Genomic DNA, 20,882 nt, shown 5'->3' with positions numbered 1-20,882 from the left:
TTATGGCCTTCGGAGCAGTGGACCAGTACTATAAACAAAAGAGTGAGGCTCTCCAGACAGAGAATTAAGACATGAAATAAAACAAATATGGAATAAGGAAGAGGGGACTTCTGTGAACACTTTAAAACGTTTAAATAACATGCGTGGTCTTGGAGGGATAGTTCTACATATTTAAGTTTAGCAAAAGTCAGTGACGTTTTTGAAGTTAGTGTATGTATGTTTGTGAGGAATGTCATTTATTGGAAGAAATCTTTTACACACATATGCGCTAAATCGCTACAAATTGTGTGCACCTACCACAACTTTTAGCCTCTTCTTCACTCCGTCACCAATGGAGTTTGGAAAATAAGCCTTCACTTCAATGTCAATCAGACCAGCCTCCAGGGGCACGATGATGAAGGACATCACACGGGAAGATCTGCCTGTCATCGTCACTTCCTGGCGGAATCCATTCTTCGAAGTAGAAGCGCTGCTGAATTTTTCATTGTACAAGAGCTCGACTCGAACCTGAAACAGACGCATGTAAAAGGAATATGTGAAAATGGAGCAGGAAGGAACAGGCCTTAGACCGTACAACCGCACCAATCCTGCTACGAAGCCCGCCCATGCAGTATCTTAGGGCACCCAGAATTTCCCAAATGAAACACCTTGGTCTCAAACAAACACAAAACTGCTTGAGAGAGCGCTATGCTCGATGGGAATTCATGGAAAATGTGTTTTAAAAGTCAAAATGTTGCTTGTGGGATCAAAAAATCCTGGGCCATATTATCAAGAACGGCGATAACATTATCGCCGCTTTAGCAGCAGGAAACTGCTGCTAAAGCGGCGATAAGGGGCTTGATAATATGCCCTTGAGAATTCCCATAGAAGCCCAGGTTTTGGTGTGAAGGACATCGAAACTGGGCTTCTATGGGAATTCACAAGGGCATATTATCAAGGCCCTTATCACCACTTTAGCAGCAGTTTACTGCCGCTAAAGCGGCGATAATGTTATCACCGTTCTTGATAATATGGCCCCCTCATTCTTATCTTGATCAGATTTTGAGATACTGTGCCCATCTCTTCATCGTACTCTATCCCAGTCTCCTTATTTCCGAATATTGGGTGCTTAGAAACTGTTTGATTGTCCACAAAAAGCACTAGATTTGAAAGGAGTAGACTGCCTAGTCAGAGAAAAACAAATCTAGGATTTTTTTTTGGGAAACATTTGGGGGCAGATTTACTACTTCTGGCGCATCTCTGCTAATCAGCAGGGATGCACCAGAAGAGTTGTGACACATCTGCCCACCCGTGCGCCACCACTAATGCCCCGCATTTACAATGCGGCGCACGGATGGGCAAATGCGTGTCGCATCCCCCGTCGGAAAGGCGGCGCATTGCTGGAGTTGCATCGCAAGCGCGACGCAGCTCCACCAAGGCTCGGGGGTGCCCAATCCCTAACATGCTGCGTGAATCCTTATGCCTGCTTCAAGCAGGCGCAGGGTTTTGACTCAGCATGGCCTTAAAAGTGACTAAGTGAAATCTTGTAGATTTCACTCAGCCACTTTTAGGAGGCGTTCCAGTGCTGGAACGTTCCCACCCTGCACCAAAACGCCTACATGTGGCGCAGGGCTTTACAACGTGATGCATCTCCCAGAGGCGTCAAGTTGTAAATACCTCGCAGCATGGCGCTGGCTTTGACGCAACAGTGGCGTAAAAGTGGCGCAAGGGGCTTGTAAATCTGCCCCGTAGATTTGATGCTAAAAATACCTTTATTTCATGGTCATCCTCCTCGTAGTTATAAAGCACAGCTCGGATTTCCACCTGTTCGTTCCTGACAACAGAGTAGGGTAGCCGTAGGTCTATGAAGTACTTCTTGAACACAGTGATCTCATACGGATCGGCCACACAGATCCCTGCAGCGAAAGAGATTAACAGTCACTGTGGTGGCAAACAAAGAAATGCCTTTTCCAAAAGACTCACAAGTTTTTTCTATGCAATGATAAGATGTATTTTCGAACCTACATTTTTATTGAAAAATAGACATTTTGTTGTTGTTTTTTTTTTTAAAGCTTTATTTTCATTTTGCATACAAACTTAAATCTTGACAATCCTTACATTTCAGGCAGCATCATACAGAGAAAACTGGTTGCATCATGATGGGTATCGCTTGATTACAACCATTTCATGTGATAAATTTAGAAGACATTACACACACCTGGTTACATATCCATTGCGTTCTGGAAGCCGCAGCAAGTTTAACCCCTGCTAAGAGGCGATCAGCCCCACCCCCCGCACCCTACAAGGTTGAAGGTATCGATAGTGTGTCTCAATCATTTATGCGCTTGTTGAGTCAGCCGACCCCTGTTCTATCCTGTTCTTCCTCTGATTCTTCGGACAAATTGTGGTGGGTGAGATAAGCCTTGAATGGGTCCCATATGTCCTTTGGTGTACACCGAATGGGCAGGAGAGCGTTAAAATGTTCAGACTGTGTATGACAGTATGACATTTCTACACACCATTCCTGTAATGTTGGGGTGGGCCCTTTAATCCATCGATTCGCTACCCTACGCGATATCAACAGGATGTCCACCGCAAGTAATCTACCATACTCTTCGGGTACTCTTTAACATGGCCCAATAAAGCCTCCAGTGGGGTTAACCTGAGTCCCACTACTGCAATGTCTTGTAACGCAGCGTGTACGGACTCCCAGAACATATGAATATCAGGGCAGCCGCAAGCGAGATGAGTGAAATTTGCCTAATCCGCCCTGACCTTAAACAAATGTCATCCTCTCCATGACCATATTTATGAAGACGAACCGGAGTGTAGTACACCCTTTGCAAGTACTTAAAATGTGTCATGCGATGTCTACCATTTTGGGAGATGGACCTTGTGCTTGCGCAGCAATACATCCACTGCTCGACTGTGATGTCTATCCCTATCTCCACTCGCCATTCTTGAAAAAACTTGGGCCATATTATCAAGACAGGCATTAAAATTATCGCCGTTTTAGCAGCAGAAAACTGTCGCTAAAACGGCGATAATGGGATTGATGATACGCTCCATGAAATTCCAATTGAAGCCCATGTTAAATTCCATAGAGCATATTATCAAGCCCATTATCGCTGTCTTAGCGGCAGTTTTCTGCGGCTAAAACGGCGATAATTGTATCACCTGTCTTGATAATATGCCCCCTTTATCTTAACAGAGCTGCACCTGAGTTGGAAGGAGTGTATAACATCGAGATTATGTGTTATGGGGGAATATGTCTTTCCATTCCGCAAAAAAAAATCCTGCATACCATCACTCCGCATTTTTAAGTCCGCAAAAACCATTACTCCTCAAGCCATGGCAATACATTATCGCTGCTTTTATCGGCAGGAAACTGCTGATAAAGCGGCGATAATGGGTTTCATATTATGCCGTTGTGAATTCCCACAGCAGCCCAGGTTAACCCCAGAACCTGGGCTGCTATGGGAATTCACAAGGGCATATTATCAAGCCCATTATCGCCGCTTTATCAGCAGTTTCCTGCTGATAAAAGCGGCGATAATGTATCGCCCTTTCTTGATAATATGGCCTGTGGCTCTTAACAAATACGTCAGAGGGTGTATTCGCGTGGTTCTAGCATTTCTTCACCTAACGTAGCGCGCAACGTGTGCCTTGCACGAAAATAATGGAGTCTTGCCATCGCCGGGGCAGCTAATGAATCCATTTGTAACATTTCCCATTGTTTCATCGTACCTTCTTCAAAGTAATCACCCGCAGTAATAATGCCAAGTGACCGCATGGCTGTGATAATTTCCCTCTCCGCATTGGTAACCAGCCACATAGTTCGAGTGATAATTTGGGGGAGTAAATCTGGGTAATCCCCTGCCTACGTGCTGCCATCCAAAGCACACTCCTTGTTTTCCCCATTGGGTATATGATGTGATAACGCCTGTGCGGTGTCCCACACAAAAACTGCGGCAAAGACAAGGGATGTACCGCATGTCTTTCAATGTGTAGTTGCGACTGTCCTGGGGGCCGTGCAGCCAAAAATAGGCATGCATCTGTTGCTCTGCACAGTAATAAAGTTCAAAATCAGGGGCGCTGAGTCCGCCCTCCGAATAAGATGTGTTCATTACCTACCTCGTCCGTCTCCCTCGTCACTGTAACCAAGTAGCACCAAGTGATCCAGACACAGCATTCACCCAATCCAAAAAAGGTCCTCACCCAAGATGGTCGCCTGGCAGGAAGTACCTGCCACCTGACCTATAAGGGTGGGACCTATACAGGAAATATCCTGTTTTTTTCTCTGTGTTCCGGCTGGAACACCCTTTCCTTCTATAGTTGCGAGCAGATTTTGATGTCACCGGATCGGTATGTATTTCTTTTTTTTTTTTTATTGCATGTCGGGGACGGTTATAGCGTCCCGGTTTTTTGTACGCCTCTGCTCCTCCTGGGGCAGAGCGATTGCTGGCTCCGCTCCCGCGCTGAGCGAGGGGAGCGGTTGCCTTCTTCTCTTTTGTGTTTGCTGCTGCTCCCCCGCTGAGCGCTGGTTGCAACGGTATTCTTTTTTAAATTGGCTGCTCCCTCGCTCGGCGAAGGCGCAGCGGTGTTATCTTTCTATAACTGCTCCCTCGCTGGATGATGGGCGCGGCGTTGTTCTTTTTGTCAGGTTTTCCCGCTGAACATCTGGGGTGCGGCTGTGGGGCCTGTTGGTAGTGTGTGAGTTTGGCTTGCCTGCTCTCCTTGGTCTCTTACTCTTGGCGTCCTCTCGTGGTGGTTTCTGTGAGGCTTTGTAGGTTAGGAGGTGGGGCCGGTTGCTGGACAACGGTGTTCCCTCCCTATTTAAGGTTTACCCCTCCTTCTTCTGGTGTGTTTTATTTCAAGATGGAGGGTAAACACTCTGGAAAGCGTCCTCGCCGGTCTTCTGGCTCAGATTCTGATCCTGTAGCTCAGTGCCCAGTGGATGTGGACCTTGATATGCTCCAGTCCATGATTGATAAGGCTGTGTCTTCTGCCTTGGGGGCTCGTGATGCACTGGTGCCTTTGCTACCTGCTGGTTCCTCTCTGCCTGTCCCTGATTCTGATGCCTCGGATGATGAGCAGCATGGCCGTTTTGTTAAGGGCGCTGAGTTGAAGGAGGTCCTGACGCACTTGAAAGATAATTTGGCTTTCCCTTCTGTTGCTCCGCTGGCTGAGGATGATGATTATTTCTCCCAGTACCGCCGTAGGGAGCCTGACGCCCTTCCTGTTCACAAGGCGGTCAGGGGTCTTCTGTCTCGTGAGTGGGCTGATGTTGAAAAGGCTGGTTTTCCATGGTTCCTTGCTAAGAAATATCCTCTCCAGGACTTTCTGTCCGAGTTTCGTCCTGATGTTAAAGTGGATTCTCTCATGGTGGGTCTGGCATCCAGTGGATCTATCATTTCTGAGGACGCCTCGCCTGGTGACCCAGTGGATAAGAAGGTGGACGGTGAAGCTAGGCGGGCCTACTCGACTGCTAACTTTTAAATCCGGGCGGGGGCCTCATATGTTGTACAGTCTCTGCTCCATGATTTCCAGGTCCTGTCTGTGGCCCTCCAGGAGGGGGAGGATGATAATCCCTGTCTGTCCCTTATGGAATAGCAGGTTTGTTTGTTATCGGGCATCTCTTTTGACTCTTTGTCTGCTGCTGCTGCCATTTCTTGCTCCATTATTTCTGCTCACCGGAATATTTGGATGCGCTCCTGGAAGGTGGATGCTACGCAGAAAGCCCTTCTTTCCAGTTTGCCCTTTGATGGTTCCAAGTTGTTTGGATCTCGGCTTAAGGATCTCCTTAAGAAATCTGTGGAGGATCGTAAACTCCTGACTACTCTGTGGCCACCTCTGAGGGGGCGTGGTTTATGTTACAGGCGTGCTTTTGGGAATCCCCGACTGCCGCGAGGGGTTCCTCCCAGCCCTTTCGTGGGAGGGGTTGTGGCCGTGGCACCCCCTTCTCTGCCAATTCCCGGCAACCACCTGCTGGCCTTGCCCTCCCGATGCCTCTGCCAAGTCCTGACTATCTTCGGGTGGGTGGCCGGATTGGTCTGTTCTCTTCCGCCTGGGCTCTTGACGTACCGATCCCTGGGATCTTCGCCTGGTGGTAGAAGGGTATTCTATTGTCTTCTCTTCTCCTCCGCCAGATCTTTTTGTCCCCACTCCCACTTCTCAGAATTCTCTGAGGTTGTTGGGGTTACGTCAGGGGATCTGGGATCTTCTCCAGAAGGGTGTTATTGTGCCTGTTCCCGTGCCGAAGATGGGACAGGGTTGCTACTCCCTGATGTTCCTGGTGCTGAAGCCGTCTGGGGACTTTCGCCCCATCTTGGACCTCAAGACCGTGAACCTCTATGTGCCTTACCAGAGGTTCAAAATGGTGAGTTTGCAGTGGATCCTGCCACTTGTCTCCTTTGGGGCCTTCCGGTCCTCCCTGGACCTTTTGGATGCTTATTACCACATTCCTGTGCATCCCCTCTCCCAGCGTTATTTGAGATTCTTTGCCCTGGGTCAACTCTTCCAGTTTTGTGTACTACCCTTTGGGTTGGCTTCTGCATCTAGGGTTTTTACTAAGGTCCTGGCTCGCCTGTTGGGTCTTCTGCATGCTCAGGGGGTGCTGTTGTTTCCTTACCTGGACGATTGGTTAATTTCTTCCTCGTCTTTCCTTAAGGCCCTGGAGGATGTGTCGCTGGTCCGGCTTTGCTTGGAGTCTCATGGGTTCCTGGTGAATTTCAGCAAGTTGTTACACAAAAAGAGGTACAAAGTTCCCCAAACGGATAGAAGGGTAAGAGGAAGGGAAAGACCTAGCGTGAAAGAATAGAGGCGAAGGAGAAAGGGGGAATCCCCTTTTCGGAACTAAAACTCACACACACCCAGCAAGCTAGGTGTCATGCTTCATCATCTGGGTTTTGCTCCTCATCAGACTGGCGCTGCAATGTCTGATGGGCACCCGTGAAGGGGCTCTTTATCGGAGATCTTTTGTTTCTGCCATATTTTGCATGTGGGTATGAGGGTTCTAATAAAAAGGTGTAGAGGTGTAGTCGTGAGTGATGTGTGAAATTTAAAAAAGGTCAGGTAATCCACTGAGTCCTTTAATATTGTGGTTAACTACCTTATTAAAAATTAAGTGAGGGAGAGATACATACTGGTGCTATGATCCAGCAATGTATCAGCTTCCCTGAGGTCGACATGTTTCATGCATATGTTGCAATTCGTCAGGACCTAGCTGGTGAAAAAACTGTTCTACACACAGAGGATAGAGCTATACAACCTTAATTAAGAAGTTAGTACGTGTGCAGGCCACTCGGTCCTGCCCTCTATGATTCAATCTAAATGGAATGACAAGAAATGACAAACATGAGTAGTGAGGATACTGCTCAATTGCTATATTATTGCATTACTCAGGTCACAAACACACTAGGTAACTGGGTGTATGTGCACAACCAATAGTGTCTATGAGGTAACATCACATGGTGGTGCAAGGGAACATATATTAAAAACAAAGTGAGTAAAGGAATTGCTGAGGACGCTCAGTAATGCTCCACAAAATGGTGAGATAGGAGTCAGGGTCAATGAAAGTAAATGCTCACCCTAATGAAGTCCCTAGGGTGCCTCAACAGTCTACTCCTGTGGAATTGGCACCTTGGAGTAGGTACCTTGGTGAAAGGGAGACAAAGGATGTTGAAATTGCCATTCAAGGTTGCTCAGCCAAGTGGAGATTGCTCCCAAGCTACAATCGGGCATACCACTATGTGAGTCGACTAGGAAATACTGGAGGAGAAGTCACACATGCGAACGGCAATCCCAAGTAAAGGATGCACCTAATTGATTCGTCAGCAACCCCGCAAACTCGCCTGTGGCATACGCCCATAATGCCTACAAATGCATGTACAAGCAAGGGCGATGGCAAATGTCAGCAAGTCCCACCTTGTCCGGTCGCAGGAGCTTCAGTTCATCGGTGCTCTCTTCAACACCAGGTTGGGGTTGGTGTTTCTGCCTCCAGATCGCCAGCTCCGTCTCCGGTCTCATCTGAACTCCCTCCTGTCGAGCTCTTCGGCCTCCGCATGGACCTGGTTGAAGGTTTAGGGGGACATGTCTGCCTCTCTCTTCTTGGTCCCTTGGCCTTGCAGACACCTCTACCATTTGGTGCATCACCTACTAGCCAATTAATATCCGATGTCCCTGGACTATGAGGCCTCTGTTCCTGTGACTCCTGCTGTGTCTCTCCTGCTGCAGTGGTGGTTGGTGCCGGAAAACCTGGCGAGGGGTGTTCCCCTGGATCCTCCCCTTCCCTTTACCCTGACCACCGATGCCAGCCCTTGGGGTTGGGAGGCCACCCTCGGGTCTCTCTCTGTCCAGGGTGCTTGGTCCCCCGCAGAGAGTTGGATGTCTTTGAACTGGAAAGAACTTGCTGCTGTCTTCAAGGCTCTCCTGCACTTTGCACCTCACTTGTGAGACTTGAGGGTTCAGGTCAGGACAGACAATCAGGTGGCTCGTGCCTACTTGAACCATTTGGGGGGCACTCGCTCTCCTCTTTTGGCTCTCCTGGTGGATCAGATTGGGTCTTGGGCGGAGGACAATCTGCTGGGTCTGACGGCTGTCTTTCTGCCGGGAGGGAGAATCGGAGTGCAGATCAGCTGAGTCACCTTCTTCCCTCTTCTATCTCTCTGTCCCTGTCTCCTCTGGTATTTCGGGAGCTGTCGGAGAAGTTTGGGAGGCCCTGGTTGGATCTCTTTGCGTCCCTTCAGGATGCTCTTCTGACAAGGTTCTGTGCCCTTCTGCCTTGCGTGGGTGCATGGGGGGTGGATGCCCTGAGTTTCCCTTGGCCTCAGGGTCTTCTTTATGCCTTTCCTCCTTTTCCCCTTCTCAGCAGGGTTCTGGCAAATATCAGGTCGGAGGGGGTGTTGGTACTTTTGGTGGCGTAGTTTCTTTCTTCGGCGGCCTGTCGTTGCTGCTCCTGTACCTCCCTGGGATCTTCCCTTGGTCCTTCATGCCTTACAGGATTCTCCCTTTGAGCCTCTGACTTCGGTCTCTCTGGAGTTTCTGACCCTGAAGGTTTGCTTTCTGGTGGCCATTACGTCTTGCTGTCATTTGGGGAAACTTGGGGCCTTGCTTTGTCATCCTCCCGTCTTGCGTTTTTTTCCTGACAAAGTGGTCCTCCGTCCTGACCTGGCTTTTCTTCCCAAGGTTCCCTCAGCTTTTCATTTGTCTCAGGATATTGTCCTGCCTGCCTTTTTTCCATCCCCTTCCACTGCTGAGGAAATTCGACTCCATTCCCTGGATTTGACCAGGGCTCTGGTGATCTACCTGGAGCGCACTGCCTCCTTTCTCCAGGTGGATTTTTTGTTTGTTACCTTTGGTGTTGCCCGGCAGGGTCATCGCCCTACCACGGACACTCTTTCCCGTTGGGTGTGTTCCACTCTCTCCCTGGCCTACCGCCATTCGGGTGTGTCGCTTTGCCTGGTTGTTTAGGGTCGCTCTACACGGGGTTTGGCTTCCTCCTGGGCTTCATTCAAAGGAGCTTCCCTTAAGGATCTTTGTGCTGCGGCTACCTGGTCCTCCCCTCACACTTTTGTTGAGAATGGGGGAGGTTTTTCTGGGGATTTTGGTTCCGCTGTCCTTGCAGCTGTTCACTGATTGTGTTTCTTGTCTGCATTGCTTAAAATTTGTATTTTTCTGGCATCTTGGTGTCTATTCCTTGTTCGTCTTTCCCTTGGGTATACGCTCCTTGGTTACTGTGACGAGGGAGACGGACGAGGTAGGTAATTAATCGGTTACTTTTTTACACTCCACTCTCTCCTTATCCACCTCGCCTGGGCAAGCAAACAAGCACATGTGTCATGGGACATATTGACTCGGTTACTGACCGGTAATGTTCATTACTCCGAGTCATAGTCTCCCTCGTCACTAGTGTACAAAAAAATGACTTAGGCAACAAAACCGGGATGTTAACAAATAAAAACAAGAACCCCACCAGCAACAGTGGTAGCCAAATCCATTTGTCAACGAAGTCCGAAACCACCACCTCAGGGTCAGTATGTATTTGGACGCCCAAGTATCTGGTAGGTTCTGATGTCCACTCAATAGGGTAGGTGCTCACCACTGGGAGTGTCCTGGGAGTCAGTGAAAACGTGATGGACTTACTCCAGTTGATACGAAGGCCGGAGTGTTGCCCAAATCGCTCCACCTCCTGCAGGATTGGTGTTAAATTCTGCGCCGGTTCATGAACATATAGGAGCGTGTTATCTGCATATGCCGTGTTTATTAAGTTATACTGCGGGAAGCATATTCTACGGAACCCTTGGTATTCCCTTAGTGCACATGCAACAGGTTCCACAGCTAAGGCATATAGCAAGAGGGACAGAGGGCACCCCTCTCTCGTGCCTCTGATGATAGCTATTGGCTATGGGAGGAGTCCATTTACACGTACGCGTGCAGTAGGCTATTCATACAGCACATCCATCAGTCTAATAAATACCTCGCCCGCCCCCACCCGTTTCAGCACTGCTCTCAAAAAACGGCACTTGACAGAATCAAAGGCCTTCTTGGCGTCGAGAAAAAACGCTGTAGCAGGCGTCTCCGGGTCCATGCCAGCAATGTTGCCAATAAGGGTCCGCAAATTACTTGTTAACGAGCGGTTGGGTACAAAGCCCAATGGCACAGAGGCCACCACCATAGGAGCAGAAGAGAGAGCTGGTTTGCGAGTATTTAGCAAATAATTTGGTGTCTGTATTTAACAATAAGAGCGGCCTGTAGGAAGAACACTGGTGCTGGGGTTTGTCTTTTTTAGCAGTGTTATCAAACTGGCCTCTCTCATACTGGGAGGCATTATACTATCTGTTGCCATTTCCTCGAATAGGTTGAATAAATGGGGAAGTAGTCGGTCCTGATACGCCTTGTAAAATACTACTGTGCGCCCCTCAGATCCTGGGCCTTATTGTTGGGCATAGTTTCCAGGGCAACAGCAATCTTGGTGGGACCCAGATGAGCCATCAGGTATTCTCTGTGTGAATTTGAGAGCCACTTCGTAGCTATGTACAATACGTATTCTTCATCCGACTCGGAAGGGCACAACGTGTAAAGTTCTGTGTAGTAGGAGCCAAATCAGTCCACTATCTGTGCAGCACCGGTAAGTATAACGTTGTTGTCGTCACGTAGATCCAGCACCTCCCCGGGACCACCATCCAGGCAAGTCAGAGCGGCTAAGGTGGCACCAGGTCTCTCCCCTTCCCCATATACTCTCGCTGTCACATATTTTTCCAGGTGTACCACCTCTGACTGAGCCTCTTTGTTGTTTTGCACAGAAGAGGGGGTCTACAATCGAGCGTCTCTCCAGATCCGCCAATTTGGTCTCAAGCCTCTGCAATCTCCCCCCAATAAAGGGAAGGACCCCTGCGAACTTTATTATGTAACTGCCCACCAAATGAAGATTTCAAACGTTTCCCATATGGTGGCCATCTTAGGTACGCTGCCTAGGGTTGTAGAGAAAAACAGATCAATCGCCTTTGAGATTTCCACATTAAATACCTCATCCAGCAGGGAATTACTGAGTTAAGCGCCATGTGCGGACTCTGGTAGGCATATCACCTTTATTTAGCTGCAACTTGACCTGGGAGTGATCCAAGTATGCAGACGTTTGAAACGTGATATAAAGGGAATTAAGCCCCTGGACGCCAACCAATAATCTATACAGGTATGTATGTCGTATGCAGATGGGTAATGTGCATATCCCTACCAGATGGTGTGCGGTGACACCAGATGTCAACCAGGTCTTCTGCCTCAGTAATTGCCACAATAGCCATCGCAGCCGAAGAGGGGTGACACAGTGGGCCTTTGGAGCGGTCTATCGCTGGGATTTGCACACAATTAAAATCACCACTCACAGTGTATGCAACCCAGGATTTGCAATGATCGTATAATGTAGAGAGCGATACAATTGAGGGTTATCATAATTTGGACCGTATACTCCTAGTATGCATACGCCCAAGTTGTCCTCGTGGCAATGTACTATCACATGCCTCCCCTCACCGTCCTTGTCTACTTCATGTATCTTAATATTGGACCCCTGCTGAACCTAGATCAGGACCCCACGTGCTTGTGAGGTAAAACCTGCTGCCACGCAAATACCTTTCATTCTCCTCTGCGTCAGCAGCCCAGTATTTGATGCCAGATGGGTTTCCTGCAGAATTGCAACATCAATGTGATGTCTAAGCAAATATGAGACTACCATGCGGATTTTGCACTGGTCATTTAGGCCCCTGTTATTCCAAGTCAAGAAATGTATGGGGTGGTCTTCCTGTGTGGTTGTGCAGGTGGGTCTCTCACTGATATTGAAATGTTACAATGAGTGGCATAGTAATTACGCAGATGATTGACCTGAAATGTTCAATAATCTCCGTGCAGCTGCTACAATACAATGCAAATCGAACAATCCCCCCACCCCCTCGGACGTCACCTCCCCAACAGATGACATGGCAACATTCCCCTTCCTTCTTTAACCCACTACCCCTCTCCCACCCAAATTAACAATGTGTAATACACTCAAGGGCGATGAGTGCCCAACCAACTGTAGAATACTCGGTCATTGCAGTAACAAATTATTAAAGGTCACATAACCCATGACTACTCCCATATAGCAACTGGTCCAGCATCCTTCCCAGGCAATTGTACTTCCGTCCCTAAACTGCATTCTATATGAAGGGCAACTTCCCCCTTCCCCCTGCCCCACAGGGTAAAGAGTATGGGACCTGACAGAAGTGGCCGCTGCCTATCTCTTAGGGCATAGGGCCTGCAAAGTAGTGTGTCAATTGAGGTAAAGGTAAACGCGTACTGAAGCTGATGTACCTACAGAACTGAATCTTACTGCTCCCCTGTACCATTCTTAGTAGAAAACGTATTAGTTATTTTGATCCAGAGGGCCTGCAGCGTTGTTGCCATTTATATCAAGTTTCATGTTTCAAGTTTAGCTTTATTCAATTTTAACAGCAGATAAAAATCATAAAAGCAACAATAAATATACATACAGTATTTCATAGTAAATAAACAGGTCCTAATTTTAAAACATTAAGAGGAGATTAAATCAGTGCATTATCGAACCATAGCATTTACATAGTACAGTTAGCAGCCATCACATTTCTTTTCCTCAGGATACTCTTTGAAAAACCAATCATGATCATAATGCATTCGCCATTCTCCAGTTGCTGTAAGCTTAGATAAGCCGGTCTACATTGCCGCCAGGAACCCTTTTTCAAATATTGCCTAATCCCTGTCTTACGTTCCTTCGCATATTATTTACAGAATAGAATACCAGGGAACGTGGATTGTTGTGATAAATTGTTGCAAGGGCATCTCCCCAGGCTCCTGGACCAATTGTTTTTTGTAGGAAAAGTTACCAAATAATGGAATAAATCAAACCTAAATCTAGTTAAAATGAAACGTTCAAAGCCCACAATACACAATGATAGGTACGGTTGAATAGTGTAACACACCAGAGACAACTGGTGTTTACTGACGGTTTGTTTGATAAGTTCAGCCGAACATCTTAACATTTCGTAGTGGTTCATGCATAGACCTTTAAGTTCTTTCCTACTCAAACCACCTAAAAATTCAGGATTATTATATAGTTCTGGCCTATGCAGATCAATAAATGTCTTCCTGACATACTCAAGCCATGGAATATGTTTGGCATTGTCCAGTACCATTACATCCTTTAAGATTTCTCTACTAAAGGACAGCAAATCTTCAGTCCAGACTCTCTGCCAGAGTAAGATTGGTTGTACTTTTATGAGATCAGAAATAAAATCCATTGCTAGATCAGAATGACAATTAAAAACTGCTGTACCCTGGGGGAGTACTAACAAATATCTTAAAAAGCCATTTTCTGCTATCTGGATGGATGAAGTGTTTTGGAAGCCCCAGATTCCTGCCCCATAAAAAGCTATGCTTCTACATTTTGCTTTGTATATGTTTAAGAGAATTTCTGGGGGTCTTTTCCCCAATTTGGTGGCAAAGTTCATGAGTGCAGCAATGGAACGTTTAAACAGAAGAGTTCTGTTCTTGACTGCCGCACACCAAGAGCCGGAGCCATCAATTAGCACCCCCAGGTATGAGAAGCTTTTAGTGTGTTCTAGTAAAAATCCGTCAATTTTTAAAGCCTTACATTTTTTTCTGGCTTTCCCACACATCATCACAAATGATTTTTTAGCATTTATTTTTAGTCCCCTTGTCTCCATGAACCCTACGTACTTTTTTAACGCCTTTTGGGCACCTACCTTGGTTCTGGCCATTAGTACGGCATCATCCGCATAGTGAAGGGAGACCACCTGGTTTTTCCCGTACCTAGGTGAGTCCACTATGGCGGCCACCAATTCCTCCTCCAAAGCGTTCGTATATATGGAGAAGAGGAATGGGGCCTGTACACAGCCCTGCCTAACTCCCTTCTCTATGCGGAACGACCCAGTACATTCTCCTCTTGCCCCATGTCTCACCTTGGCAGTCGCACCTGTGTACAACTGTCGGAGGAACCATAGAATCGCGAGATCCACCTTAATTTCAGCCAATGTTTGCCACAATTTTTCATGATCCACGCAGTCGAATGCGGCTGAAAGGTCGACAAATATTGCATAGAGACACCCTTTTTTAGCTTGGGTATATTTCCCTTGAATCATTACGAAATTAAGAACCTACTCTACTGTTCCCATCCCTTCCCTAAAGCCCCACTGGACCGGACTTAGGATGTTATTTTCATTTTCCCAGATTTGTAATTTACTGAGGACCACCCTACCGGCGATCTTCATAAGAGAATCCAGGAGGGATATGGGCCTATAGTTAGCTGGGAATTCTCTTTCCCCTTTTTTATAAATGGGTACTATAACTGACTCTGCCCAAGTTTTGATAAATCCTTCAGTGCAACAGGCCCTTAAAACTTGTGTACAAATTGGGGCCCAGAGTTCAGTAATTAACTTAAAAATATCATTTGGTATCCCGTCTAGGCCCGGGGCCTTACTTCCTTTGCTATTATTTACTGCAGTCAGGACTTCCTCATATGCAATTTCAACCTTGATGGGGAAATAATTCTGTTCTGGGCTGTCCAAATTGCTTACCCCTGTGGATTTAGCCACATCCCTTTCCTCTTTTTTATAAACTCTGGAGAAGAAGTCAATCCAAGTACTCTCGTCTATGGCGACTTCAATTCTTGCATTATCTGGCTTAGTAAGGTAGGGTGCATTTACTGCCTGCCACAACAATTTACAATCTCTCAGCTGCGACGCCTTGAGTACGTTTTGCCAGGCCAGGTCTTTTATTTCTTTTTTCCTGTTATTCCGGGTTAGATTGCAGGTCTTTCGGCAAGCCCTAATTAGGCTGTAGTCCCTTGGTTTGGCGCTAAGTGCCCCTTTAAGATGGGTATACGCTTTTGTGCATTTAGAATCAAAACAGCTATTGGACTTCTTACGTTCCATCGCTTGTCTTTTAGTGAGAGAGTCTTGTATGACAAGCGTTATCTGACCAAAGGCTTCCAAAATTTCAGCATTGGTAGCCTCCTCATCTAGACACACTAGGATGGGTGCCAAGGCCTTAGATATAATGGTCACATTCATTTTTACTGGGTCGATTTTTCCCCATTTCAGGGCAAAACCATTTTGACGTGCCAATACTATTTCCTGCGACCACGCCAGGGATTCGAGCGTGGCTGAGGTGTCACATGCGGGAAAGTTTAGGTGTAAACTGAGAGGCAAATGATCACTAAGGCCATTTGACTGGAGGGTAAAATTTCCCACCCAACTGGAATATCTTGTGGGCAGGATAATGAAATCAATAATCGAGTGCACGCCCCTGGCTATGTATGTAGAACTGAATTCAACCTGCGGGGTGCACATCAAATTTACGAAGTCTAGATCATGTGTGGCCACATTATCATTTATTATTTCCCCTCCAGCTGTATGTATGAAGTTCTTCATATCATCCCTTCCTTCCCTAGCATCAACCCGAGGTCTGCAGGTATTTAGGTTGCATGTATTAGTATTAAAGTCCCCTCCACAGATCAAAATTGCGTTTTTCCTTTTGCAGTTTTTAAATAGTTTAAGCCTTCACTTAACTTACTCATCTCTACTGCAAAGTCAGATTTTTTAATGTTATTATAGAAGTTGACTACCATTAATTCCATTCCCGAAGATAGTATAACAGATATTATTTGAAAATAAGAACAGTATCCAATCCTTTTAATTCTACGTACCCTCATCAGATTGGAGATATAAATACAAATGCCTCCTTTATGTCTACCATGGGCAGAGCGTTCCGCAGGGATATGGTAGGTCTTAAAGCCGTCCAAATGTATTTCATTCACGATCCAGGTTTCTTGGATGCACAATACATCATAGTTCTGGATAAAATCCCCCCAAACATAATTAGAAACTTTACTTTCCAACCCACAGATATTCCATGAGACAATCCTAAGGGGGCCTTGCAATGAAGCGGATCAACTATCGGGGTGGGATAAGAGTGGTTTACGGGAGCGATTTGTTCCCTATTTACCCCCACATTTGCACATATCATCTCTCTCGCCAGTTTATCCCCCCCAGCTTCAGGTGTGGCTTGAAAATTTCCAGTACTTAACAAGTTTACTGATATATTAATCGATGCAACAGGGTCTGATGTAATACCTGAGGTATCAGCATTTCTACTAGGCGCTTCCCTGACGGAGTCCAGATTACCAGCCAGTCAGTCACACCCGTTAAGACCTGAGAGTGCTGCAAATCTCTTTGGCCCTAGAGGGAAAGCATGCATCTCCTGTCTTGCCCAGTGTGGAATAGTTGCTGATCTCCCTCCCAATAATCCCCAGCCCTGGTGTATTCAATGGTGTGGAGCCCTCGCCTGATGCCATCCATTCCAGTTATCGTTTCCTATTAGATAAGGGGTATCATAGAAGAAGCCTAGTGGTAATATGTCTATGCCAGAGCCCCTGGGCCTCCCACCAAGCTCGGCTGCCCTTAAGATCCTCTCCACCAATATCGGGCTGTTGAAGTTGATCACCATACAGTCGCCCGGTTTCGATTTATTTGACCTGCCCACCCAGGACACTCTTCGGACCATTATAATACTGTGGCTGTGGTTATTGCCTTCTACAGTGTTTTGCGATAACCAGTGGGCCGCCTTAGTCCTTAACTGGTAGTAGTCTTCCCTGTCTCCTTCCATGAGGGGTGGTACGTTTCCTAATACTACTACTAGTGAGGATGCCTGGGGGGGTACATCGATAACAGGATGGGTGATCAGGATTTTAATGGGTTCGACAAGGTTTCTCACACCCTGGTGATGTGCTGGTGGTACATTTGGTAATGGGGTGTTCTGGTCATTATTTTTATTCTTTGCCCCCCCAGCAGACAGTGTTACCTGGTCTCCTTTCTTCTCAACCTCCTTGCTTTTCACTGGCCTTGGTTCGTCAGATACCTTTGAAGAGGGCAATGAGGTTTTGGGGGGAAGTATATTAATCTGTTTCCTTGTTGGAGTACCTTTATCACTCAGACAGGGTGCTAAGCTTGCTAACGTATGGGAATTTTCTACAATTGCCTTCTGCATCCTATCCAATTTATCGTGTTTTATTTTTAACCTCTCATTAAGTGGGAGCACGAATGACCTAAGTAACTGCTCTGCTTGGAAAAATGTGCATGCAGTGTCCAGGTCTACAACTGTGTCTCTTGATTGTAAAGGAGCCTTGAGGTTAGAACTACTTAAGGGGATGCTCGGGGGAAAGAGACATCCTACGGCAGTTTTAGGTAAGGTGTTAGCTTAAGTTAAGGTTGGCTTTGTTGAATTTCTCGTTATTTTCGATACCTTTGATTTATTGCCTAATTGACAATCCCCACCCCTCTTTCTTTTCCCCTTTTGTGTGTAAGATATAGATGTATATATATTTTTGGGCCTGTCCGTGGTCTGGAGGTTCCTGTTTCCAGGGCTATAGGATGAAAATCCTCTGACGATGTACCATCAGAGGATGTAGTGTCAGCCAAGATGTTCACAGTAATGAAGGATTGACCCTCTAAGCCTGTGCCTTGGAACTATGACTAATAGCACCCGGCCTGTTGTTGTGAGCTTGGTCAGGTGTGACTGCATTTCTTAATTCGCCCAAGGAGGACCACTTGTTGCCTATCGGTTCCAGGGATAGCCGCCTCTCGGTGAGGGCTATCTCCCGTTCTAGCACAACCGTCGCTCTTTTGATGAACCCATCTAGAGTGCCAGAGAGGCTTCCCCCCATAATACTAGGTGCTAACTTCCTCCCCTTCCCCGCGTGATGTACCATTTATAATCAGGGGAATAGAAAAATAACAGGGGATTATAGCATCTGTAAAACACACTCAGTTAGGAGTAGTCCCAGGGTCCAAAGTCATATAAAAGCAGAGTCTTATCGGGCTTAATGATAGATCGTAAAAGGGTGGCCCAGCCCAGTCTTGTCCGGCCTTGGATGGCCGTAGACGGCCCGCCCTTTGCCCGGGCTTCGCCCGTCTGGTCTCGCGGGCGTCACGCGGTGCGCGGTGATTCTGCTGGATTTAACCACCTGTGGAGGGCGTGGCGGGAAGGTGACTCCTTGCCCAAATGGCTTGTGGGCTTTGCAGTTCAGCCTTTCTCTCAGCCGCTATTTCCGCTGGCAGCGACCGTTTCCCGCTGAGCGGAAAACGATAGAAGTAATCCGGTGTTCAGAGGGTCAGGGAGTGGGATCCTTCAATTGTGACGTGGCCCAAGCTGTTAAGAATAGGTGCTTGGCTCTGTTGCTGTTTCCCGCAGTGCGCAGTGATTCTGCTGGAATTAACCACCTGTGGAGGGCGTGGCGGGAAGGTGACTCCTTGCCCAAATGGCTTCTGGGCTTTGCAGTTCAGCGTTTCTCTCAGACACTATTTCCCCTGGCAGCGAGCGTTTCCCGAAGAGCGGGAAACGCGAGAAGTAATCCGGTGTTCAGAGGGTCAGGGAGCGTGGTCCTTCAACCGTGATGTGGCCCCCGCTGTTAAGAATAGGTGCTTGGCTCTGTTGCTGTTTCCCGCAGTGCGCGGTGATTCTGCTGGATTTAACCACCTGTGGAGGGCGTGGCAGGAAGGTGACTCCTTGCCCAAATGGCTTGTAGGCTTTGCAGTTCAGCCTTTCTCTCAGCCGCTATTGCCCCTGGCAGTGAGCGTTTCCCACAGAGCGGGAAACGCAAACAGTAATCCGGTGTTCAGAGGGTCAGGGAGCGTGGTCCTTCAATCGTAACGTGGCCCCCGCTGTTAAGAATAGTTGCTTGGCTCTGTTGCCATTTATATCTTCAGTTGCTTCTTGCTTGTTATACTGTGCTTTGGTGTATTCCCTCAACGCCTGTTGGACATTTCCAGGGTCAGCTAAAATCTGCACGCTATGATGGGGTGCGGAGGGGCAGCAGGCTGAGGTCTAGGTGCCAGTGAGCGATGGGCCCTCTCCACCACATTGAAGCGAAAGAGTCACGACCAAGGAGGGCGACTAGGAGCTTCTCGGCAAAGATCTCCATGCTGCCAGGCGGGGTAGATTTGGCAGCCGAACAATACGTAGGTTGTTGCGCCATGAGTGCGCCTCCATATCTTTGGCCTTTCCACAATTTTTCCCATCTTTTTATGTGAGTCTGAATTTTTCACATTCTGATCTTCAGTTTCTGAGACCCTTTACCATATAATTTCTCTCAGCATGTTTGTCCACCTGCTCCGACATGCGGTCCGTGCTGTCAGAGAGAGAATCTATCTTCTCGTCTATTGTTATTGTAGAGTGCCTCTGCTGCATGGCTCTCAGGATTTGCCTCAGGTCACCGCCTGGCTCCAACCCCATCGCACCCTGATCACCGGAATCGGAGTCTGCACCATCTTCTCTCCTCCTGGCCGACTTACGTTGATCAAACTGCAGTTTAGACTCCGTTTTATTGTAAATCTTGTATTGAGGACCTTATTCTATTCATTGCAATGCTTTCCTGATGATGCGAAAATATTCTAAGATTGCAAATTTGAGAATACCCTCATTGAGAAAATGATGTTACACATAAGTGGCTTTTCCCTAGTCGACATGGAATCTGTTGCAAATATAAATGCTTACATCATTGCCATGCCATTGTGCAGAATCCAGAACAAGAGTAAACTATTTCAAACGTATTACTCTCAGGCAGATTCCATACTGGAAATTAATTTACAGGTAAATAACCTTTCATCAACCTTGGCATTTCCACCATAGACCCACCACTCACCCTTTCTATCTGAGAGGCTGACAGCAAGGACTACCCAGGTGGTGATGGAATCCTTCAGGAACATGTTCAATGTTTTACTGGAGAGTCTAAAGAGAAAAACATTGATATTCAAGGTGATCTGATAGGGGAGAAGGAGACAAGTCATTGGCTTAAATGTGGAATGAACAATTGAAGAGTGAATGATAAGAGCCAAGTCGAAAGTAAGAGTAGTCTCAGGGCAATAGCATAAGCAATGATAGAAGCAAAGGTAAACAGAAAAAAGGAATGTCTAGAGAACAGATTTGGTGTGATGAGAAACATTAAGTACACCTACAGTCAAACATGCATTGGTGTATGCCTAGAACAGGACATGCTACTCTGATTATATGTATTCTCTTTAAAGTGCTTTTATCTAAAGTAGTTACTTTGAAAAAATAGGCATAATTTATGAACCCACACAGTTTCAAATACAGAATATTAATGTCATCAACCAATTGTTCTGAAAAGCTCTGAAAATTGTTTAGGCTATGAAGCCTCTAACTAAAGGTAACAACTATGAAAAAAAGTGTGCACCGGAGAGAGTGTGCTTGAACATTGCCAGTTCTGAAGCCCCAAAATGGATGAATTGAATATCCATATATGAGGGGATGTATTTCAAGGTGGATAGAGTTGTCTTAGCATATAATTACATGCAAATAAA

At 46.9% G+C, this 20,882-nt stretch overlaps 1 protein-coding gene across 1 annotated transcript in view; it reads right to left on the bottom strand.

The window, feature by feature from the left end:
• Positions 1-20,882, bottom strand: part of LOC147748679 (A.superbus venom factor 1-like) — a 1,557,217-nt gene that overhangs the window by 700,349 nt on the left and 835,986 nt on the right. Inside the window, exons 19-21 of the mRNA XM_086963549.1 lie at positions 20,204-20,289; positions 1,750-1,895; positions 298-507 (exon numbers count right to left, since the gene is read on the bottom strand). Coding sequence (XP_086819675.1) covers positions 298-507; positions 1,750-1,895; positions 20,204-20,289 — 442 coding nt within the window. The remainder of the gene's footprint in view (positions 1-297; positions 508-1,749; positions 1,896-20,203; positions 20,290-20,882) is intronic.

This window comes from Lissotriton vulgaris, chromosome 1_1 (genome assembly GCF_964263255.1).
Source record: "Lissotriton vulgaris chromosome 1_1, aLisVul1.2, whole genome shotgun sequence".
Lineage (NCBI taxonomy): Eukaryota > Metazoa > Chordata > Amphibia > Caudata > Salamandridae > Lissotriton > Lissotriton vulgaris.
Note: the sequence above shows the minus strand (reverse complement) of the source record. Positions and strands in the feature narration are given on the sequence as shown.